The sequence below is a fragment of the Dromaius novaehollandiae genome, chromosome W (genome assembly GCF_036370855.1).
Source record: "Dromaius novaehollandiae isolate bDroNov1 chromosome W, bDroNov1.hap1, whole genome shotgun sequence".
Classification (NCBI taxonomy): Eukaryota; Metazoa; Chordata; class Aves; order Casuariiformes; family Dromaiidae; genus Dromaius; species Dromaius novaehollandiae.
In genome coordinates this window covers 55,760,083-55,784,939 of record NC_088130.1, presented here as the reverse complement: position 1 = coordinate 55,784,939, position 24,857 = coordinate 55,760,083, and the positions used below count along the sequence as shown (strand labels likewise).

Here is a 24,857-nt window from a genome sequence, read left to right as displayed (position 1 = left end):
CACTGGCTTCAGTTGGAAGAAAGAGTGCTCAACATGTCTGATATTTCAGGAGCCAAAGTTAGTTGTTTTTTTTTCTTTTTTTTTTTTTTTTAAAAAAGAGCTTTTACTATGCCACACAGGCACTGCATCAGTCAAAGGCTAATTTGATATCACGTTTCTAATAGGAGGCAGAGGCCTGGGGAAGGATGTACAGGAACAGGGAAACAGACAGAAATACTTTCCCAGACTACTCCCCTATACCCCCAAAATTGACAGTTTAGAGTCTTCCTGAGCTAGCTCATTATCTGCATGTTTGAGAGCCTTGCATTAATTTGTCCTGAGTTTTTTAAAATGCATATTTACTTTTGTTATGTGCACTGTGTGAAGGACCATTCTTCAGTTTGTTTTGCATATGCCACTGCTAGTTTTATTTAATGTCCCCAGTTCTTATATTTGTCTTCCTCATGCCACTCATGATTTTACAGCTCTGTATCATATTATTTCCTCAGTTTCCTTTCTTCCAACTCCTGAAATAAATTATGGAAAGAGTAGCTTTGACAGCCTAGAGAGGAGGTGCTGTTGAAAGCAGTGTGTAATTCTCTGATGTAGGGCTAGTTGGTTCCCTGAATGCTAGCATGTGCTACTGGCCAAGCTTTCTTCAGAATGCTTCACAAGTAGAGGATTGGACATAGTTGAACTCTACTGAAGATGAGCTGGCACAGAAGAAATCTTCTGATAAATATCTTTGGCCCAGGTGGAGGTCATTTTGCATAGCTTACCATCAGGATGTTTCAATGATGACATGCACAAGATCCTTTCCCTATCTTGCCACCTCTTTTCCTGTTGTGGCCTTGCAGGGGAAAAGGAAGTTATGGTAACCCATCAAGCCTAAAACCCGAACACTTCCTCCTGGGCCTGAAAGCTTTTACTCTCACATCCATGGGGCACACAAGCTTCTTGTGCTCAGCAGGTGAAGAAAATTGAGACCACTTTGTCATGTTACAGACTAGAGCATCAGTCCTCAGAATACTTCTTGTTTTTTGCTTTGCTTTGGAGTGTTATTTTAAAAATAAAAATTGTCAAAACCTTGTTGCTAAACATTTTCTAAAACCCCAGTTTTCTTCCAACATAAAAGGTTCAAAATGGCTGTAACAGTAGCTCTGGTGGATCTAAATGTACTTACCAAATATGAAAGTTCAAATTCCCAAACTGTCGTTTATATCATGAGTGGCAAATGTGTCTCTTCCCTTTCCCTAAGACATAAATGTTCTGATGGAGAGTCTGACTGGAGGTGTTATCTGGATTTCAAGGGTCAGGTTTTTAGTCTGTTCTTATCCAGAACTTCATTTTACTCCCAGAGTTCTGTGTATAATGTTACTCATCAAGACATTCAAATACAGATATAGTCATTCACAAATTGGAGCAACAAGGTGTCTGTTTTTAAAAACTATCTCAAGTCACAGATTTAAATGAAACATGTAATCAGGCTTATCCATGTCACATCTTCAATATTGTCACTGGAATGCCCCAAATGTTGGCTGACCATTTATTCTAAACAGCAATAATACATTAGTACCTAAATGGGGCTGCTTACCTGTTCTGAGCTGCATAACTATTTTGCTTCACCACAGGGCCGTTTTTCAATGTTTTCTCCTTGGCATGGTCTGCCACCAGCTTCTGGTGCAGGGTTATTACACTCACGAGTTCGAGTGCTTTCTCCATTCACGCAGGCGGACCAGGCACTCCAACAGCTCCAGCCGCCATCAGTGACAACTGATAAGAAGGCACCATACTAAGATTAGTACAGCATCTCTCTGGCTTCTGTGCAGTGACAGAGATATCATTAACTGGAGGTTTTTTGAGGGTGGACAAGGTGGACCACCATTCAGTTCTTGCTTTCTCAGCTACGGTGACTCTACAGATCATTGCATATTCTAGCTTACATCCCATCTGCACAGTCTTGACTTTTCAAAACTCCATGTCAGCAGCATTTCTTAAGTTTCAAAGGTTTCAAAATTTTGTCACCCTAGGAAGCTGCTGGAGTATCAAATATTTTTGCTACCTGCACCTCAAAACTTGGCCACTGGGAATGAATTTACTGCACAGTAAATTTTTTTACACAGTCAACTGTGGAACTGCATTTATCTCCCTCTTCCCTTTTGTGGATCAATCTAACATTAAGCTAGCAGAGTAGGTAAGAAACGTGATCATGTGTTAGCAAGCACGATGCTTTGTAGGAAACTGAAGACAAACCAGTTTATGACATTGTTGGAGTGTTTTTTCTTGAACTCCATTTACAGCCCTGATTCTGTACCATTACTCCACCGTGCTTCAGTAATGCTCCTATTTACTTAAATTAATTTGGGGTGTCATTCTAAGACACAGCAACGTATGTGGGACAAAGAACTCTAATGAGTGCCCTCTTCATGGAAAGATCCTAGTAACTTACACTAACTGCCACACTATCTACCCATGGGATTTGACAGCAGTAGGTATAAGGGGGTACTATGACACCCTTATGTCTTGTGATGGCTCATTTTGTCAGGATATTGTACATATTAATAAACATGCTCATTTTAATCTGTCTGAAGTATTTACTAACCTTTAATTAGTGTAGATTTGGGAATCTGACAAGCAATTCCCTTAAAGTAGCTAGAGCACATGCACGTACAGGCTCCATCTACCAGCACAACGGTGCCTCCATTTTTGCAAGGTTCACATTTGCACACACTGTATTCAGTAATGTAGTCCTCAATTGCTCTTTCCAAATTTTGTTTCTTTAAATATGCATCTCTTATCGTAACTGGAACAAGCGTATGTATTGGAGAAGGCTGTAGAAGAAAACAGGCTGTGTATAACGGACTTTTTGATAGTTCTGAATCCTTTTGATATAAACATCACTAAAGTAAGCATCTGAAGAAAAAGGCTAAATCTGTCAAGATGAAGAAAATACCTTAAAGTTAATGACAAACTTGGGGCCTCACCTCTGTCTCATAACAAAAGCTTTACAACTGCAAGAGACCCAACTTAGAAGAGCCTGTACTTACTCGTTGCTGAATCACTACTGGAGCATCAACCAATGACTTAGCCCACTCTATGTAATCCTCTACATTAACTGCTTTTAATCCTCGCAGTAACATTTCTTTTATTTTAACTGAAAAATCAATCTTCCCTCCATCAACTAAGGAAATGACATCATCAATGACTGCATCATCTTTATGTTGTACTGTAGAAAGAAAACAGAGAGGAAAAGAAGGAAAGTTTAACATCCATACAACTTGAAGAATAGTTGTCCTTTTAGCACAACTAGTCCAGTTCTTTAAAATGACAGGAGATAGAAGAACCTTTCACTTAATGGTCATGGTGCAATTCCATCTGTCTTTGCTTGCAGTTAGTATGTGGGAAGAAATCTTCTATTTTGCAATTAAATCAGACAACCCTATACCTGAAGGTAAAAGAAATGGGTAGGTCAGAATGAGATAGGTTATAGACATCTTAGCCATTTGATAACAAGCCAAAGAAAATATGAGTAATACTACTGTATTACCTGAGCTGGACCGGAAAAGGGCAGGAATTAGAATAGGAGGAGCTTGCACTTAATAATTAAAATGTAAGAATAGAGCAGCACTAGACAAGCTTGAAATAACTGCCTCTCCCGTGCTCAACAGCAAACACTTCACTCCTTTCCTCTTGCAGTTGTTGTGTGATAAAAGGCTCATCTCCAGGCACACAAAGGAGCACATAGGAATAATGACAAGCAGTGGAACCTGAGTAATCTGATCAGAGGAATGGGGCCCCTGCCCCACCCAGGTGCACCTTCTGGGTGAGCCATCAGCTCCACAGGCTGACAACAGGAGGGGCTCTCTGGATTGCCTTACAGACTGAGGGAGGTTACTGTCTAGGGGGTATGGGACTAATTAGGATTAAAGATAAATGGCTTGGGAGCCAAGTATCAAAGTGGCCATAAATCTGGGTGGGATACATGTGTTTCTCTATAAGTGAGACAACTCGAGGAGTTGGCTACTAAGGCTACTGGGGGTCCAGACCAACCACTGGAGACCCTAAGGTGTGTGGGAGTCAGCTGAAACCTGTTTGCATGTGTGTCTGTGTGTGAGGCAATTGGAGACAAGAGGATCCAAGGGCCAGTTACTAGAGAGATTGAATGTCTAAGGCCAGCTGCTGGAGGAATTCATATTGTGTATATTTAAATATTTCTCATTAATGGTCCTTCACCCTGATCAGCCAGAGAGGGGAACAAGATGAGGCCATAGGTGCTATTTGTGTTTCCATAAGTGCTGTGTTTCTGTCTATGTTGATATATGTGGCTGGCTGTGAGTATATGTTTGTGTGTATGTGTTGTACATGTGTGTTTGTATGTGAGCCTAAGAGGAATACAAGTTCAGCCTTGCTACTGGTTGGACCAGGGGGCATGGAGTTACAGTAGCTTCACCTCCACTGGATTTGTCCTTGTGCAATCACCATATCAATTATAAACAGAGAATAAAATGGTATCATCTTTTCTTAAGCAAAATGTAAGGATATACTTACATTTGTCCTTCACCGTAATCTTTTTACATCTATCATCATTAATATCAAGATTGGCATTCACTCCTTTATATACTATGCTGGCATCTAAATGATAGCCAAGACATTTTTTTACGTCTTCTACGGTGATACCTGGGAGTGGAAAAAATTAGGTGATTACTACAGGGACAGAATGACCATAAAGAATGTAATTATATTATTCTTCTAGGATAAATTTCAAGGCTATTGGAAATGTTTTATGGCTTTCTTCCTCCCATTTCTCTTTTGTTTTCTCCTCTTCCATGTAATGAAGTTGAGGGTGATTGATTGCATTTGAAGTGGCTACACTGAGGCAAGTGAGATCTGCAGTGATTAGGAAAATGCTAAGAACCCTCCAAAAACTCATTTGTTTTCCTTTCTTTACTTGAAAGTAGATATTTTGTCTTTCTTTTCTGCTTATCATTTCCTCTTTTTATGTGCTAAATTATTGAGTTCTCTCAGCTTCTGTCTCCCCACCTCAAACAAGTTGTTTTCTCACTCCTTTTACTCATACACTTAATTGACACCACTAATCTCCCATGTGCACTCTTTCCCCTTAAATTGCAATCCTTCTCTATCCTCTACTATCTCCAGCACATCTTTTCTATCTATTGAACTCAAGCATTTGATCTGAAACTTTACCCTTTGTTCAGAGAGATTTTGCTTAAGTTTGGATGTTAAGAAAAGAGCAGCAAAACCTCCAGGTGTTGAAAAGAATAATACTACGATCCATAAGTGACATCTTTGCCCCATGTCCCTTGGAATATTTTGAACATTGTGTGCCAATATTATTCTTAATGCTTCATGCAGCAGGTATTTATTTTCTGACCTCCAAAATCAGCTTCAGAATGATCACTTAAACCCATCACAAAACCACATGTACCTGAACTTCACGAGGGAGGATTAAGTTACTGCTTTCCTATCTTAACCATGGTAAGGAAAATTCCAGTGTGAATGTTAAGGTCTATAAAAACAGTTTCAACACAGTCAGCTATATCATGTGATTTCTGGGAAGTTCTTCAATTTATCCATTATTTTGTGCCACTGCCATACTCAGAGTGATTGCAGCATAAGCAGATACCGACTGGCAAAATGAATTTAAGGTTTTGTCAGATTTCCTAGGCATTGCAGACCTCTTGCGAATCAGATCCCACCAGTAATTATTGTGAATATTTTGAATAGTTTTATTTAAGATGATTTTTCTTTTCTTTTCTTTTTTTTAAGTGACATGCTTAAAATACAGACTTCCAATAAAAATGCTGGAAGTTACAAAGACAGACTATCATCTCTTGAACTGGTGTAATTCTGTACTGATGCCATTGATGGCACATACTGAACCGTGCTGTCCTCAGTAAAGCTCCATAGATACATGAGTCTGTCCTCATCCATTTCTCTGTGTGACAGTGATAATCTGCCTACCAGAGCTAGGCCAGCAGAATGCATACCTGATTGAGACATAGCATAATCATCCAGCACATACACAAGTTCATATTTTCCTCCCACAGCTCCAGAGACCGCATAGTGAGTTCCATAATCTTCTAGGAATTTGAAATATTCCCCCTTATCATATTCAGCAGGCAGAAAGTTTAGATCATCAAGGAAACTATCTGTGAGACGAACATCACGACTTCGCATTTGGAATCTTCCAAGCTGAATGTTTCCTTTTACGTGCAGAAAGGTTTGTTTCTGAATACACCAGTGAGAAGAAAGCAAGAGATGAGAGTGCCATTCTGGTATGCAGTACAGCAGGAAAGTCTGTTCTATTTTACTTTTAAAGAAACTGTAGCACTTTTAAACATTGTATTCAGTCTAGCATTTTGGAACAGGGACAAACTTGTTTAAATGAAATAGTAAGTTCTCTAAAATGTCATCTAGTATTTTAACTGAGGAAGTAGCAAGAAGTTTAGCTAATTTCTGTTTTTCCAATTTTGCAAAGCTCTCCATTTGCTAATTTCAGTAAACCCTTTGCGATCTATTTGATGACAGGGTCTTCTCTCTAAGTACACTATCTATAGAAAGTGCCTTCCTGACTTAATTTTAGAACATAGGAAAATAATTCTATATGGCTTGCCAGATAATAGAAGCTGTTCCGGCCTGCACACTGAAGTCAGCTGGAGTTAATTAGAACAGAACTAAGTTCTCTCTTTTTGGAATCACTTCCCTGTTGTTCTCAGTCTGCCTGAATGAAGGGCACTGCTCCAGTTAAAAAACAAAGATGAAACAGCATCATAAAATGAAAATTAGTCAGGAAAAGAACACTTCGGGGCGTATGACCCATACATATATTCTAACTTGAGGTTTCATAATCTGTATAGTCATAAATTACACTGCTGATGATTTTATATCATAGTCTCAACTAAGACCTGTCTGCTGCATATAATACAGGATATCTTGTGAAATAGTAACACTTAAGGCTGTAAGCGAACACAAGCCTTCCAAACTCCTTTTTCATCTTGCAGTGCTTATGTGGATCCCTTCACAGTAGTGCCTAATAGGAAGTAAATAAGAGGGATTTAGCAACTGACCATCACATCAGGTGGTGCCACTTAAGAGATCTTAAATCCCCCACTCAAATGTTGCCTAGGAATGGCAGAAATCTTTGGGCAGCTAAATTTCAGTGAGGAAATTTTTGTGGGTGCAAATATTTCTGCCACCAGCCTATACAAAATCTCTTACTCTACTAATGTTCCCAGGCTGCTCCAGGCTCTAACTCACACCTAAGCCCTGGTGGCATTCTCAGGCCAGAGATTCCTATTACACTAATCTGCAGCAATGTGAGTTTATGGTGATAGACCTCTGTTGGTGAGCGATTCTTACTCATTTTCTGAACTGATCTCAGAGCAAGGATTTGAAGCCAAAACTCGCATTGGAGATCACTAGACTATAAGTGGCCTGACTACCTCCTGAGATACAGGACCAAATCTTTTGAGTCTGTAGAGATGAATGCTTTTACATCTTGGCTTCCACCTCAAGAAACAACCCATATCAATACATTGCCAGTGCATTACATTATTTTATTCAGTATGTATGTATTCAGCATTATTTTAGCTAACCAGTTATAAAATTTATCTTAGTTTTCCATTAAATCCATGTGATCTCCTGGTCTCTGAAGGTGTCCTGAAAAAAAAGGCTGACAAGAAACTGGAAAGATTGAATTACTTGAGGCAGATATATTCTGCTAAGGCTACTTCTGTACTGGTACATAAAATGGGTTAGGGCCTTTTCTCTATTTCAAAGGCAAGTGGAGAGGCATGGCTTGTGTGTACCCCCAAAATCTGCTTGCTTTGTCCAGACTGCCTCCTGGGAACATTCCCTTGGTTCTGTGGTCCCCTGCATCCTGCCTGGCATTGTTTGAGAGCACTAGAGCTGGCACAGACCGAGTCATGGCAGGCAGTGTGCTAATGGAACAAGACAGATAATCAAATGCCGGTGTTAACACCCATGCCTCTTAGATCCGGCTAATTTATTAGTACAGTCATACCTAACTGGCCGAGGTCTGACCTTTGGGTTATTATTATATCTATTTTGCTTGTCCAAGCTTACCTATCTTTAGGCCTACTCATTGGCAATTTTTTATCCCAGGACTTGATCTAATTTGTCCACACTGCGCTAGATCAGAGCTGCTCTGTAATCAAGATGAGATTGGAGATCTCTGGCCCTTCCTAATGTCAAGGCCTCATTGAAGATGAGGGTGGTTGCTAGTTGACAAAAACTGTAAGAACAATAAGCTAGATTTGATTACACTTTTAGCCGCCTCTGAAATCTTAGCCCTAGTATTGCCAGTATTTCATTTTTGTGAATAAATGCCAGAAAAGTAGTAGGCAACTAGAATATTTAGAAATATTAATATTGCTTTTTTCTGACATCATGTAAATTTTAGTGTTTGTAAAATCACTGCATTAAACATGTTAGCATGATTAAACTTACCCTTTCTGTGATGCGTTGCAGGACAGAACTTAAACTTGAATTCTTGCTATAGTAAAACCTGAAGTTTCCTTTTGCAATTTCTTTGTCGCTTGCCTCAGTAGGTGTGTATTTCAGAGACAGATCAACTGAAAATTTTCTTTGTTTTTCTATGTAAACCTCTCGGATCATTTCTGCACGATCATGATAGTACTCAGCTGCAAAGCTTTTGTCTGCTTTTGTCTTGGAAAAGATGATGAAAAGATTGCATGAGTAGTTAAAAAAGGTAGTAACAGAAAATCTATGTAGCACTTTAAAGTTGTATGTTTTATCTATGTTATCAGTACAAAAATATATGTAAAACAGGTTGAATATAAGGCAGTATGAATACAGCAGATGAGCATAAAGGGTGGAAATCAGAGTCACTTTGTATGCTAGTTGGACTGTCTTTGAACAAACAACAAGACAAGAGCTGAGCTTTTTTCTGAATAGCCACATTCCACAGAACATATTAATAAGGCTATATGGCATTTTGAACTAGAAAACTATTTTTTCACACAAAAAAATCCCAGTCTTTAGTAAACAGTTGGTTTGTCTCCTTGGAAATGTTCAGTTTTCATTGAAAAAGCAAATGCTTGAAACTCAAAATAATTTGACTCATCTAGAGAATGTGATTCAGCTAAATCAATAATTTGATTTGTCTTGGTTCTCCCAGAACCTCATGGGGGTTTTATGTGGTTTCCTTGTGTATTCAGCCTCTCCTGAGATCCAGGCTCCCAAGGCTGCCTGCATCTGTTAAGCTACCTTGTGGCCAGAAACTGTTATGGAAAAAATCCCTCACTATGTGGACAGGTGATGCTGTCCAAAAGGAGATGTAATCCAAGCAGGAAGTCTCATCTTCAGAAGAAAACAGGAGCACAATGCCTTCATAGCAGCATGTCTATATTTAAAAATGTTAGGACCTTCACAGATGAAAGAAATTACATGATTTTTTTTTTCCTGGATGGAAGAAAAGCATCTTCTCTTGGTCTTTAGTTTTGATTTCTCCACAGATCAAGAAAAAAACACCTCAGAATTCATAAGCTGGACATGTAATTGGATCTGCCAAATGCTGGGCACAGAGCATGGAGGCACATATGCCTTACGACTCTCTTACATTCCTTGCCCCTGTTCCACAGGGCTTGCACTGAGGCATCTGCAGGGCCTCTGCCCTACTCTGTGGCCAGGCATCACATGCAGCATGATATCAAGATGTGAGAGAGCCACTGAGAGCCAGTAGAAGTGCCACGCAGAGGTGTCCCCATACAGGGAGAAGGTAACTTCCCTACTGAAAACCTTGTCTTTCTGGCCTTTCCTTAGATGATTTGTGTATCTCCTGTGTGGACACACTATATTGTGTGTCCCAGCATGAGGATTCCCAGGTCACTTGTAGACTGTGCCCTGTTGCTTGCAGTGTGGCTTGGTATGCCCAGTCTTACAGTGGGGGACAGCAGGAAGCTGCATGGTCTGTGTAAGGGACTGCGATTTCAAAAGTATCATCACCAGTGGTTTGAGTTTCTACATTATTTGGGTAGTCAAACATAAAAATTCTGTTTTGTTTTCCAAAACACCTGAGCAGCCAGGCTATGAAAATTGGATTTGTTCACCGCATCTCTTGTTGAATATCCAAAACCACAACTCAGTGGAAAAAACTAGCCAAAAAGCTGGACTCTGTGGAAGCACTTGAATTTAGTTTGACAAAAGTAGTAAAGAATCTCCCAAAAATTTATAAAGCTAAAATAATTCATGACATTTCAGAAAAATATCATACCAACTTGCATGTAAATGCATCAGAAACTGCCTTTATGACAGAAATGTGGTTGTTGTGTTCATTTTTTTGTTTTAATATCTATTCTTTTCCCTAGAAGCACCTTTTAAAAGGTTGAACCAAAAACCATAGCCCAACTTGGCATATTCATCAGATATAACTAAGATAAAGCCTGTCACTCCCTCCCCTCACTCCCCAATTGATTTCTACTATTGCAAGCTATGAGGAAAAGCCAGAAATATTCAGTTTTGGGCTTTGGCATGAGTCTTTTCTTAGAGCTCTAACAAATGAAAACAAATTCCCAGCTCTACCCAAAACACCTCATCTGGATCAGCTCAGTAGTTCAAAAGTAAACAGAAAACTGTGGTGACAATGTTTCAGTGAATGTTAAGTCTCAGCATGTAACACTGTCAGCGTAATTTATATGTGTCAACAGTTCCCTTACATTTAAGGAATAATAGTCTCCAGCTCATTCCTAGAATGCAAACAAGATTTATTATTAGGTCTCAACCTCTGAAATGATTTAGAATTCTGATTTAGCCTACTTATAGCAGACAATGGCTAACTCGTAATGCCTATTTCAATGTTGTTTTCTTTTGCATATTTTAGCAGAACAATAACTGAAAAAGATTCTGTGTCAAAATCAAATACAAGCAATGATCTCTGGGTCAGATTTGCTCATTTTAGGGAGGGTCTTGTTTAAATTGTTATTGTTCTATGAAGCTCCTGCTTATAGTGATAGGCAATACATTTGGTAAATATAATACTTTGCTTTCTCAAACACAGCTGAAATTGAGATTTCTAAGATCATCAGCATTTGGGTGTTCAAACCTCATCTCTAAGGGTCTGTTAGTTTTTCTCAGTAGGACAGAGAAAGTCAGCACAGATTAAGAAACCCAAGCAGGACCAGGGTATCAGGATGTTATTCCTGCACTTTTATCAGTCTTTTGTATGTCCTTGAAAATGCGGTAAAATTTCAAGGTACCTGGTAAAAGCTAGGTATCATATTCATTTCTTTACATTTGCTGTTTTTCTCTTCCATTCATACTATAAACATTCTAGAAAGCCACTTTTGTTTACTATGTGCAAGTACAGCATCAAATGCAATGGAAATTTATATGGAGCAACTGAGCTTAATTGCTAATGCAAATGATAACACGACATGTTGCCCTCTGGAGTTTATCAAAAGCCTAATGCTGAAGAGCTTTTACCATCTGACTCAAGAGATATGTGGAGTCTTCCAAGAGGATGTCAGGATTCAGCTTCACTTAAACACATCCTAGCTTGCCCAGAGGGACTTACATCGTAAATGAGAACACCAACGTTCCATGGCTTGCGGTAGTAGGTCCGCGTGTTCCCGTCACGCACTCTTTCACAAAGGCCGTTGAAAAAGTCGTTGTCAAACGGAGTGGCCATTGGCTGCATTCCTAAAACATTGATTCTACAACAGAAACACAAGAGAGGTTGCACTTCAGAAAAGGAGGTGTCAGCACCCACAGCCTCTTGACAATAGTATTATGACCAGAAAAATCATATTCTGCAAGAGACAGAGAATATAGCTGGGGAACTGAATCTCTGGTGATCAAGAGAAACATGTTCCATCACAACAGGTTGCTTCACCTCTTGTGCTCTTGTCTTCTCATCCATTTAATGGAGATAATGATACATCTTTTGTAAAGCACTTATAGGGCCATGAATGAAAAATAAACAAATAAGATAGATATTAAATATAACCTTTGGAACTGAAAGGAGGTGGAAACCATTTCTTTTTAAACAATATATTTGTTGGGAGTCATTCTTATGGGTTTAAAATGGACATTTCAACAGCTACTTTTATCTTGTTTTTTTGTAACTCATATTAGTTTGTTTGCTGATAGGAACTGTAATAGCAAACGTACACTAGACCCATCAAACCTGTAGAAGTAATATACAGCCACTCCTAGCTTTGGTCTCTTCTCCCAGGGAGTGACCTGGTGGAGTAATAGAATCTTCTGGGGCAGATGAGAGGAAATTTGGATCATAATAAATCCAGAAAAGAGGGCACGTTGTTTTTATAGCTCTATATGCCTATGTACCCATGTACAAGAGATACTTCCAAAACAACTTCTCCTTGTGGGATTCCATATTGTTTTTTGCCTATTCATGTCTGTTTCATACATGGAGAGCTTTCCAGGGGCCATAGTATTTGTCTGATACATGTTCATATACCTAACTGGGTAGAGAAAATGGTTATCAATCAATCCACCAAAGATGTCAGCATCACAACTGCACATCTATACAACGTTTTCTCATGAGAGACTGAAGTAATAGATTATAATAGAACTAATAAAGTAGCTACTTCTAAAAATGCCTAAGTACCTGGCTCACTTCCTTATTCTACAAAGGCAGCATTTAGCTCTTGTGGAATAGTATCAAAATGAAATGGAGGATGTATCCTTCTCATTTAGTCACAAGGTGGTGCTGTGGTATACTTATATTTTGGTCTGTTCCAGTTTGGATAGTGCCTTATTACTCAATTTGTAGATATACTGTGTGTCCTACTTTTGTTTTATTTAAAGTAAAAGAGATCCATCAGAGTCTGAGAACAGAAAAGTGAATTTTCGATTTAGATTAATGAGGAAACTCCTGTAAACAACAAAGGTCTGGGGAAGAGAAGAATTTAGTACTGAAAAAAGTTGCAGGCAGGGTGCTGTTGCAGTAATGCAGTCTGTTGTGTAAAATAATCAAGATACATTTTCTCCCTCTTAGATATGCATGTTAGTGAAATAATTGGGAATGACATTCTTTATGAAAGATCACTTGAAAAGATGATTTAAATATAAAGATTATATTTATATATAAGCATTGTATGCATATACATATACATATAATTTCTCTATATATGTTATTAACATAATGATTAATGATTTATTTAGTATCCATAGTCTGGATAAGTATTTTATCATCTCGATGTGTATAAAAGAAAACCATACTTAGGTGTTCTTCCAAAGTCACATAGTGTTTCTGAATACAAATGAGAACATCATTCAGATTCCACTTTTAAGAATGGCAGTCTAGCCTAGTGTTTTCAGTTGGCTTTGGAGACGGTCCTAAACTCCTCACAAGGCCCAGTACTAACATTATGTTTCTTCATTACGTACCCTTGCCCTGCAGTCCTGCCAATTTCTGACACATCAATATCATGATTACGGCATGGCGATCGTAAGTCTGATTCACAGTTATCTTCATCAGAAAAGTCTCCACAGTCATTATCTACATTACACACAAGGCGTTGCTTTATACATCGACCTAAGCAAAGAATAAAACATTGAATGAATTAATTTTTTTTCTAAGATGGACTTTAAACACTGTCCCCCCTGCAGCTATTCTTTATGAAGATCTGCCTCTTAGACATATATTTTCATGACTGTTACAAGGAATTAGAATCCTTCTCCCAGCATCCTTCAGATGAAAAAAACCATACTATGAAATTGGCTTATTAGCTTACTCGGATAGCTAAGAAAACTAAGTGACAGGAGAACTGCTGTCATTTGCAGGAAGTTATTATTTCCTTTGACTGTTTCTGTATTCATCTTTGATTATTAGATTTTTAAAGTTGTATTATGAGAATATGGGAAAATATTAAGTCAGTATCAACAAGGAATTATTTCTGAGTTGTTTAAACTGTTGGTATGGGGAGGACATGAACTGTAGTGAGTTGTGTTCTAAAGCAGCAGTGAAATATTAATTCCATTGAAGTCAGGTAGGGTTTCACTATAGGTTTTTAAAAGACTGATTTCTTTCTACATGATTTAAAGATTTGGGGTAAATTTAGCCCTAGCATGACAAAAAGACACTTGATCCTATAAGCTGCCTTGCCTGTAGAGTGCCACAGAATGGCTCTGAACTACTATTTAAACATATACTTTGTAATTTTTCTTTGTCTACTTAGACTTCATGGTATTTGAAATACAGGCACACCCTGTTTTATTGCGCTTCATTTTACTGCGCTTCACAGATAGTGCAGTCTTTACAAATTGAAGGTTTGTGGCAACCCTGCATCGAGCAAGTCTGTTGGCGCCATTTGTCCAACAGCATGTGCTCACTTCGTGTCTCCGGGTCGCTATTGGTAATTCTCACAATATTTCAAACTTTTTCATTAGTATTATATCTGTTATGGTGATTTGTGATCAGTGATCTTTGATGTTGCTATTGTGATTGTTTTGGGGCGCCACGAACCATGCCCCTATAAGATGGCGAGCTTAAATTTATAAATGTGTGTGTTCTGACTGCTCCACCAACTGGCCGTTCCCCCATCTTTCTCCCTCTCCTCGGGCCTCCCTATTCCCTGAGACACAACAGTATTGAAATTAGGCCAATTAATAACCCTACAATGGCCTCTAAATGTTCAAGTGAAAGAAAGAGTCACACGTCTCTCACTTTAAATCAAAAGCTAGAAATGATTAAGCTTAGTGAGGAGGGCATGTCGAAAGCCGAGATAGGCTGAAAGCTAGGCCTCTTGCGCCAAACAGTTGTTAGCCAAGTTGTGAATGCAAAGGAAAAGTTCTTGGAGGAAATTAAAAGTGTTACTCCAGTGAACACATGAATGATAAGAAAGCGAAACAGCATTATTGCTGATATGGAGAAAGTTTTCATGGTCTGGACAGAAGATCAAGCTACAACATTTCCTTAAGCCAAAGCCTGATCCAGAGCGAGGCCCTAACTCTCTTCAATTCTGTGAAGGCTGAGAGAGGTGAGGAAGCTGCAGAAGAAAAGTTTGAAGCTAGTAGAGGTCGGTTCATGAGGTTTAAGGAAAGAAGCCGTCTCCATAACATAAAAGCGCAAGGTGAAGCAGCAAGTGCTGATGTAGAGGCTGCAGCAAGTTATCCAGAAGATCTAGCTAAGATAATTGATGAAGGTGGCTACACTAAAGAACAGATTTTCAGTGTAGACAAAACAGCCTTATATTGGAAGAAGATGCCATCCAGGACTTTCATAGCTAGAGGAGAAGTCAATGCCTGGCTTCAAAGCTTCAAAGGACAGGCTGACTCTCTTGTTAGGGGCTAATGCAGCTGGGGACTCTAAGTTGAAGCCAGTGCTCATTTGCCATTCTGAAAATCCTAGGGCCCTTAAGAATGCTGCTAAATCTACTCTGCCTGTGCTCTATAAATGGAACAACAAAGCCTGGATGACAGCACATCTGTTTACAACTTGGTTTAACTGAATATTTTAAGCCCACTGTTGAGAGCTACTGCTTAGAAAAAAAGATTCCTTTCAAAATGTTACTGCTCATTGACAATGCGCCTGGTCACCCAAGAGCTCTGATGGAGATGTACAAGGGGATTAATGTTGTTTTCATGCTTGCTAACACAACATCCATTCTGCAGCCCATGGATCAAGGAGTAATTTCGACTTTCAAATCTTATTATTTAAGAAATACACTTCATAAGGCTATAGCTGCCATAGATTGTGATTCCTCTGATGGATCTGGGCAAAGTAAATTGAAAACCTTCTGGAAAGGATTCACCATTCTAGATGCCATTAAGAATATTTGTGATTCATGGAAGGAGGTCAAAATATCAACATTATCAGGAGTTTGGAAGAAGTTGATTCCAACCCTCATGGATGACTGTGAGGGGTTCGAGACTTCATTGGAAGAAATAACTGCAGATGTGGTGGAAATAGCAAGAGAACTAGAATTAGAAGTGGAGCCTGAAGATGTGACTGAATTGCTGCAATCTCATGATAAAACTTTAATGGATGAGGAATTGCTTCTTATGGATGAGCAAAGAAAGTGGTTTCTTGAGATGGAATCTACTCCTGGTGAAGATTTTGTGGACATTGTTGAAATGACAACAAAGGATTTAGAATATTACAGAAACTTAGTTGATAAAGCAGCAGCAGGGTTTGAGAGGATTGACTCCAATTTTGAAAGAAGTTCTATTGTGGGTAAAATGCTATCAAAGAGCATCTCATGCTACAGAGAAATCCTTTATGAAAGGATTGATGTGGAAAACTTCATTGCTGTCTTATTTAAAGAAATCGCCACAGCTATCCCAGCCTTCAGCAACCACCATCCTGATCAGCCAGTAGCCATCAACATCAAGGCAAGACCCTCCATCAACAAAAAGATTACGACTCACTGAAGGCTCAGATGATGGTTAGCATTTTTTAGCAATAAAGTATTTTTAATTAAAGTATGTACATTGTTTTTTTAGATATAATGCTATTGCACACTTAATAGACTACAGTGTAGTGTAAACATACATTTTTTGGTTTCCCAACGCATATGAAAGTTGTGTGACTTGCTTTATTGCAATATTCACTTTATTGCAGTGGTCTGGAACTGAACCTGCAATATCTCCGAGGTATGCGTGTACAGACAATATTGACAATGGCTTGGGACTCAAAATCCACTTAGCATCTTTCCTTTTCTGTATTATTTTATTACCATTAACATTTCCTGTTTCATTTTGATTTGTGATGAGTCTTGGAGATTACATTAATTCATATGCATGTATGGTTCTACAAATTTATACTTTATTTGGGATCCAGAGGCATTCTGATCTCCAGCAGACATGTACTGTACTATTGTGATCACTTAAACCTCCCTAACCATTTTGTCAAAATTCTTTCAGTTCTAGTTTTTCCCAGTGATTTTTCATAAAATATAAGGGTTCTGTTCCAGGTGGAATGGATATGCTGGAAGGAGGGAAACTCATAGTAAGTCAGCTTTCAACCATGGAGCAGAAAAAACAGGAAAGGAATTTAAACACAGATACAGATTATTATGAGAGATGAGGGGAATGCACTCCTTCTCAAGCATTGTTCATGCTCTGGTTTTGGCCTCCTGGCTTTGCAACCCACCTCCGTACACATTAGGGACTCTGTTTAAACCTTAGTGCTAAGGCACAGCTTCAGGAAATTATCGCCAACAAGCAAAGCACTGAAGTGTGTATCCCTCTGTCTGTTTATGCTTATTGACTTCAACGGATATTGAATGAGCTTCTTCACAGAACTAAGTAAAAAGTGTTTTGCCAAGTTATTGCATAACTCATGGTATGAAAACAAAACCTACCAGAACTGCATTGAAAGTCAGTACCACAGTGTGGTTCTGGTTCTTCAGGACAGACTTCGCTGGTTTTACAGCTCTGTGCATCTCTCAGAGTCTCCAGGCATGATTTTCCATCAAACTGTCCAAATTTTTCAATATTTCTAGACCGAAACTTGGAAGATAAGTAACAGTATTAACATTTCTTGGAGAGAAGAGAGAAGAAATGCCAGAACTGAGGGATTTCCAGCTGAACTTTGAACTTTCCAGAACAAAGGATCTTTGGTGAGATTTTTGGTTGAGAAGTAAGTACTTGTACAACAACATTTAAATTAGTAACAAAATTTTAGCAAGCGTATAGAGATGCTTACCTTTCACTATTTTGTTTACAAGAAATCCAAGGAAGAAATTGCATCATATTTTATATGCTTTTAAGTCTGTGCTTAGAAGAAGGTAATTCTAGTCCATTAATTTCACATGGATTTCACAGATTTAGATGAATATAGATCATCTGTAAGTCTGCCTCCAGAAGGCATTGCATTTTTATCTGTTACCAGTAGGCATTAGCTACTTTTGGGGCACCAGTAATTAGCAGAGTTTTTTGGGACTTGGAATTCTTGTAACTTCATGAGGCAAAATGATGATATAATCAACAAACAACTGTCTTTTGTATTTTTGAACTTTCATAGGAAGAACTCCCCTGAGAAAGCAAAAATTTGATTTTGACAAAAATATCACTTTTAATTAAAAAGGAAAAATGTATTAAAATGTAAGGTTCTTACTAGAACCATCCCCATGGCTGAGAAAAGATTATTTCCATCAACAAAACATTTTGAATGAGAACCTTTGACCAGTTTTGTACACCGGATGCAGCCTTTCCTTGTTACTACTGCTTCAGGTCTCAAATGATTATGCATTTCATCAAATCATGAATGTACATTCGGCATGTATTAAGGGTTGCAATCTGATATTTTCCCAAATCCAAAAGGCAGGGAGATGAAGTCCCTGTGATTGTCACTTTGAAACAAAGACTTACAGCTATAGCTTACCCTTTGATGTGTGCATGGGTCACAGGGCCCCCATTTGCTCCAGCTGCTCAGCTTACAATCTATCGGAGACGGAGCATTCAGTTCTCTTGTCTCCCTGTGGAAAGCTTTCTCTGAAGAGCTGTCAGACAAAACATTCCAGTACAGTCCTGGGCAGCACACTGATATCATGCCTGAGTTTGTTTTTAAACCATAGACCAATGTTTTGGGGACATCTTCAAGCTGTTTCCTGGTTTCACTTTTGTAGCAATATGTGGTACTTAGATTTATAAACTCTTTCCTACTGGTTTAAAATTAAATTTTATTGAGGAAAAAAAAAGAGTCAAAGACTTAATAAGCCAGTCCTTTCCTTTTTTGGATCTTTGTGCATACTCACGTTCTTCTGGTGGTTCAATTCACGGTACTCAGTTCCTGGTTATGCCATGAATTGAGTAAAATGAAACAGTAATACATGGAGAATGCCTGTAGTTCCCTTGTAAGACAACAGCTGTGTCCTCCCTGCTTAGAACTAAAGACATAGGTGCTGATCTAGCAATGTATCCCTAATTGTCAAAGCACTACAATATATCTTTTTAATTTTTGAACTTATTAACTTTTATTTATTTTTAAGGGCAACTCCATTGAAGTTTAAGTGCTTTCCTGAGTTGAAAGAAGGCTCACAGATAAAGGACTGTTTGTTAATAGGCTAACTTATATAGTTGGAAAAGCAGGCAGACGTTTAGCTCATTAATTACTTCTTCAGTTTGCTGAGTTGAATGAGTTGCCAGTTAAGTTTCAAAGGCCTAGATTTTCTAGAGTGACTCCTCATTTTGTTGTCCAGGCTGAAATACTGAGAGACAAGAGTTTCACGGTAAGTGAACGGGCATCATTTTATAAAAACCCAGTTTCTTGGAAGTACCGCAGTTAGACATTAAAAACAGAAGCACTGTAGGATAACTAGTCCATTTTAAAAAGCAAGGCCAGTACTTTACAGATGACCTTATCTTCACAGGTAACAATGCTGCAAAGCAGCAGAGTGAGGGAGCATTAGGGTCTAACCTACCTGGTTTGCTCTCTGTAATTTATTCAGTTTTGGTCTTCCATGCTGAATATTCATCCACTGCATGGTAATTATTTCTTCACCCTGCAGGTTAATGCTGGGGCTTCTGCTCTACAGTGAGATCTTCTCTGCTGAGCCTAGCACGTTGGTAAATCTGCAGCTCCCCTAGTCTGATGTATGCACTTTTTTTGCAGGCAGGGTTTTGCCCTGCACCTTTTGACCCCCTTCCCTTGTACAAATATGCCAGGTGACCAAATAAATATAACCTGATTCCATGAAATTGAGAAATCTGCAGTTTGGATAAAGAAGATAAACCAGTCAGTTCCACCTTCCATTGCCATTTATTGTACGTTAAGATTACATACCTATTAAGATGTTATTGAGACACTAAGTTGACCTGTGTCTCTTTCCAGCCATTGAATCTGAAACAACTCAGTGATCACATGCTTGCCGTGCAACCCTTTATACACCCAGCTCACCCTGACTGGCTCGTATGCTTCAGGTGTTTTGCTGTCGCACTACCAGTAAACATGCACAGCAGCTGCTGCTGGAAGTATCCATATCATGCTCTCATGCTGCACTGCCTGCTGCTTCTAAACAACTCTCTTCCTAGAAGCCTCTTGATCTTAAGCTAGGACTGACTAGGGATGTTGCCTTCAACATGTAGGATTCCAATGAGACAAGCAAAGAATGAAAAAATCCCTACATACAATAGGGACCTTCCAAACTCTAGGCCAGTAGGGAAGTGTGAAGCTTTGCTGTATGCAAAACACCAGGTATTGCAGTAGCTGGCCCAGGACCAAGTCTGACCTTGAGAGAAGTCCACTTTACCCGGAATTCCCTTTCACTGACTGTTAGTAGTGCATTGAAAACTTGCCTTGTTCTTATGCTTCTCATTGAGCATCCTCTAATGGTCACTATCAGATACAGGCTAATGGATCAGCTGGCTCTTTGCTTTGACCAAATATGATTGTTATTAAATCCACCAGGGTACTCTTAATCTGAATCTTTTCTTCTGATTTCATAGGCACACTTAGTGACTAGCTTGCTTTCTCCAGTGCTGTTGAGGCTTACACATCCCCAAATGCTCTGCGAGGGGCATGTATTTCAGAGACTGACTAAGCATACGTACATCAGGATAACAAAGGAGATCTAGCTAGGGAACTGATACAGATTTTTCAAGTTATAAATTGACCTGAAGTTGCACTGGAGTTGCACTTACCTTATGTTATAATAAAGAATGGGGGGAGGGGAAAGAGATAGGAAGAGAGGAAACCACACCTCTTAGAAGCTTTTTGTCCTAGAAGATAGTTACACTGAAGATGGAGGCAATATGCACAAGCTGATTCAGGGGATATGCCATTTGACTATAAAAAAAATCACCACCATGGGGGACAATTAAACATTGAATCAGGTTACCCAGATAAGTAGTAGAATCTTCCTCACTGGAAATATTCAAGACAGCTTGATCGGACTCTGGATAACCTAATCTAAGGCCTTTCAACAGAAGGTCATACCAGATGTTCTCTAGAGGGCCCTTCCACCCTAGACTTTTTCATGATTTTGCAGCTTCCTAGAGTTTCATAAATTATAACATATTTGAAGTTTGATGTAGCCCAACTGCTCCCTGGCCTCTTCAAATACAATTCTTTTACCTGTAATTAGTTCATCTTACAAATACTTTAACAATACTACAATTTACTATAGCATCATAATAGGCAGACAGTACATTGAAAAGCTGCTGTACAATATTCCACTAAATATTTTTGCAACTCAGCATGAAGGTAACATCAGTAGATTTTTATTTCTTCCCTCCATTAATCTTGCAAATGGATGTAAACTGACTCATTACTTCCTATATCTGTAAAGATCACTGCATATATGACCTCTATCTACTTACTGATGTAGTACTGTAAACTTTGAAGGGTAACATCATCTATTCTGGCATTTTAGGGAGAAGATGGACCAGTAGTCCTTTAACATAATAGGACTGGGAACCCTCAAAGATATATTTAGACACCTAGCAGGATTTCCAAAGGCATTTCATATCTCATTCCTATCAATGATTTAGGTGTCTTAGAAATGCACTTCTGAACCTTTAAACTATTACCTTAAAAATGCAATGAAAATCCTCATGCAAAAAGGTAAAAAGGGTACATGAAGAGCAGTGTGTATAAGGGGAGCCTAAAGGAGGAATCAGCCACAATCCACAGCTCCCAGAGAGTCTCCTAAAAGTTCCTATAAACCATTATTTTGAGTCTGCAACAAGGCAGGAAAGGCTGAATTGTTTTTTTTCCAGTGTAAATGAAGGTTTTGCCAGGAACTGTCTTTCTGCAAGCCAGAGATTATGATGGTTGTCTGAGCTGACTTTCAAGTGGCAAAGCTTTTTACTTAAATTCAAATGAGCAACTTGTGCTTGAACGTGCCTTTTGTGTGGGGTAGATATCTCCTCGGTCCCCCTCCAGGCTGTAGCACAAGGTTCACATGACTTGCTGCAGACCCAGCTTTGAGGTTTCAAATTTTCAGAAATTCCAAGGAACAGGTGTGGGAAGTGTTTTACTCAAAGTCACTTTGGGCTGGGGGGAAGATTTGGGAAAACTGACAAGCTTGTCACCTCCACATTAAACCCAGGGAGAATAAGTTACTAAAAAGGAGGTATTAAGGCTAAAAATTTAAATAGGACAAGAGGTGGAAGCAGTTTAGGTACTGAAGAATGTCACTGAAGGCAGTAGCTGGGAGGAAGAACTTCAGAGACAAATGTGAAAATCAAAATACCTTCTCTACCAACCCTGACTTGGGAGTTTTGTGGGAGGGAACAGTGCTCTTTGGAAAGGAAAAGCCATTTCAGAATCAGTGCACAGGATTCCTTGCACCTTGTCCTGGACTGCACAACACACTGTACACCTTCATGCCACCCAGCTTCAACCAGTAACTTATTAGTGATCTATACTTCAAAAGAGAGCCATTTTGTCCATCTGTTACAAAACAGAGGACACAAAAAGGCTTTGTTTGACAGTTAGCACTGATCAGCAGAGACGGCATAGCTCTTATAGTTGGAGACATGATAGCATCATGTGAAGGCATACTTATACCAACTGTAATTGCTAGTGCCATTATGCAGCAGCATAGACTTTGGTATGATATGTAGCCAAGCAGTTGGCCCATCTTGCCTGCTATGGGCTCTGTAATAATGATCTCTTCTGGCTGGATTATTTCTAACTGAACTTATCAGATGTGCTGTAATTGGATCTAAATGTTCAAGCAATAAGAATTATCAAAACACCAAGATGAAAGGGAAGCATTAAATATTGCAGTTCTGAAAGATCTTCTACCAACTCTGGGTACTTCAGACTGTCAAAAGCCACCCTTCGGCCTAGACAGACAGACAGACAGCAACACTTGGTTGTTCAGGCAACATTCACACATGATCATAAAGTATTATGCATACTGCAGTTTAAGTCTTAAAGCGAGGGATCCAAGTTTATTCTTATGCTGTATATAGCTATTATGAGATTCTTGCACATTCTTACAGCATTTAGTACCAGCCATTCTCTTAAGTGAGATACAGACTAGGCAGATCTCCAGTTTCAGGCAGTGTAGCTATTTCTGTGTTTTCAGATGATGTTTTTGTATGGGCTAAGCCCTTGATTCTCCTTCTAAAGATACTATAGTAGTATAACTTCCTCTCCCTCCTCCCACTAAAGAATCAGAGATAGATATACTAATATTTCAAGTCTCCTAGCCTAACTACTGTCAGCAGAAAATTGACCATTTTCAGAAAGACATCAGGCAGACTGAGATTAGGTTATACTTTCACCCTAAACATATAATAGAAAACTGTTGCTTGAGTTCCACCTTCCTGCTAGAAGATAGCTTAAATGGCTTTCAGCCCCTTTGTTGTGCCCTGTACATGTAAAATAAGAAAAGTTCCATTTGACTCCTCTTGGAAGATAGGAAGACTTCTCCCTTTCAGTTGGATATACAAATAAGCTACCAGTGGAAGTGTCTGCATTATAGATTTATGCTCTGTATTGGAGAAATAGAACACTCTAGAGACCTGCAAAAGACCAAGGACACTTACCTTCTGCTTTCTCCCAAAAGTGAGGCAGCCACTTCTAAAATGCATAATACAGATATAAGCTGCAGAATAACATGCATGCTTCTCATTTTGCAGCTGAGCAGAGAAGAATGGTCATAACTGAATTTGAAACTTATTTGTTCCTTTTGTTATTTATTACCAAGAGAACAAACAGAGAAGCGCTTACAAACAAAAAAATCCCAACCAGTTACTGACAGAACTGACTTACGGTAAGCACTCTAAAGTCCACTTTTTCCTGTGTGAAGACTGGGAAATAGCATAAAACAGTTTTAAGATAAAACAAGTGTTTTTGTTTACTGGTATCTTTAAACACAAGGAAAAAGATTTTCTATTCCATTAGAGGACAGTTAACTGGCTAGTAAAAGCAGCTACTGCAGCAACTTGCTTAAGGAACAAATAGTCCATAAGTGTTTACAAGAACAAATTCAGCTTCTAAGATGTTTGGAATCTTCCTGTGGAGCCTTGGAGAAATAAAGTGTTTTTTTTTTTTTTTTTGGCCAATATAGGAGAACAGCACACAGTGTTTGTTGTTTTGAAGGAGCTTAAAACTCTTCTAGCTTTCACTGTCACTAAAATCTATACCACAGCTTTTTAGAAGGCATTCTTGTTCAGCAGTTTGCTATAATCCAGACTTAAGGCATCATGTGTTGGACACAGTCACAAGACAGAAGTAACTCATGCATAACCTGCTGTTTAGCAGTTAAGAGTTTAAGTGTCTAGACTCAAGCTTAAAGCGATCATGTAGCATAAGGATATTCCACAAGGAGTACATAAAGAAAACAAAACCAAAACGCACACACAAACATACCACACACAAAAAAAAAAAAAAAAAACAACTTACTTTTAATTCTGTCCCCACCCTCACCTTTTTAAATGGAAGAGGGCAGGCAGTGTTTTCTCCTAATCCTTAGCTTGGGATAATTTCATCTAGAGGAACATAAAACTGATGCAGCTTCAATGCTAATCTAAGGAATTCAGTTGCACTACACTCCTATGTTGAATAAGGGTCAGGGACAGTTAGAGACACTTGTAATATTGTAGTGTTTCATGATAACTGCTTCAAGCGATGCTATGTACAATTGACACAGTTTGTAGTTAAGAGAGGGACTTAAAGTCAAAGTGAACAGGCATTCAAACAAAGCTAGCAGACCAGCAAGCATCTTTGACCAGCCTTTAAGAGGTCCTTCTGACCCAACTCAAGAGTTCTGGAATAGCTGTTTAAGCTAGGTTGTCAGGATGATCACTACTAAGTTGTAGTATTGCTGTAATTTTAGCTTGGCTAGCCAAATACTCATTTAGATGCTTAGCTTAAAAGCTTCTGTGTTCTAGTCTTACATGTCAGGCTGACAATTAAGTCTGTCTCCAGTACTACAGCGTAGTCTAAAACAGTA

General features: G+C 38.9%; 1 protein-coding gene across 1 annotated transcript; it reads right to left on the bottom strand.

The window, feature by feature from the left end:
• Positions 1–1,573: 1,573 nt before the first annotated feature.
• On the bottom strand, positions 1,574–24,249 carry LOC112983587 (complement component C9). The gene is made up of 11 exons (XM_026100802.2): positions 23,449–24,249; positions 18,332–18,449; positions 17,310–17,457; positions 13,393–13,540; positions 11,555–11,693; positions 8,470–8,688; positions 5,988–6,228; positions 4,528–4,656; positions 3,027–3,205; positions 2,582–2,810; positions 1,574–1,752 (listed from the first exon to the last, which is right to left on the bottom strand). Exons 1-11 carry the CDS (start codon positions 23,532–23,534, stop codon positions 1,592–1,594), a joined length of 1,797 nt encoding a protein of 598 aa, XP_025956587.1. The 5' UTR covers positions 23,535–24,249; the 3' UTR covers positions 1,574–1,591.
• Between the last annotated feature and the right edge of the window lie 608 nt (positions 24,250–24,857).

Excerpts from the sequence above, each read along its gene's own strand:
- LOC112983587 (XM_026100802.2), bottom strand. The coding sequence starts at position 23,534 with ATGAGAAGCATGCATGTTATTCTGCAGCTTATATCTGTATTATGCATT. Across the intron at positions 4,657-5,987 it reads TTATGCTATGTCTCAATCAG|GTATCACCGTAGAAGACGTA; the intron begins GTATGCATTCTG and ends TTCCACTCCCAG. Across the intron at positions 3,206-4,527 it reads GATTACGGTGAAGGACAAAT|TACAACATAAAGATGATGCA; the intron begins GTAAGTATATCC and ends TTCTTTCTACAG.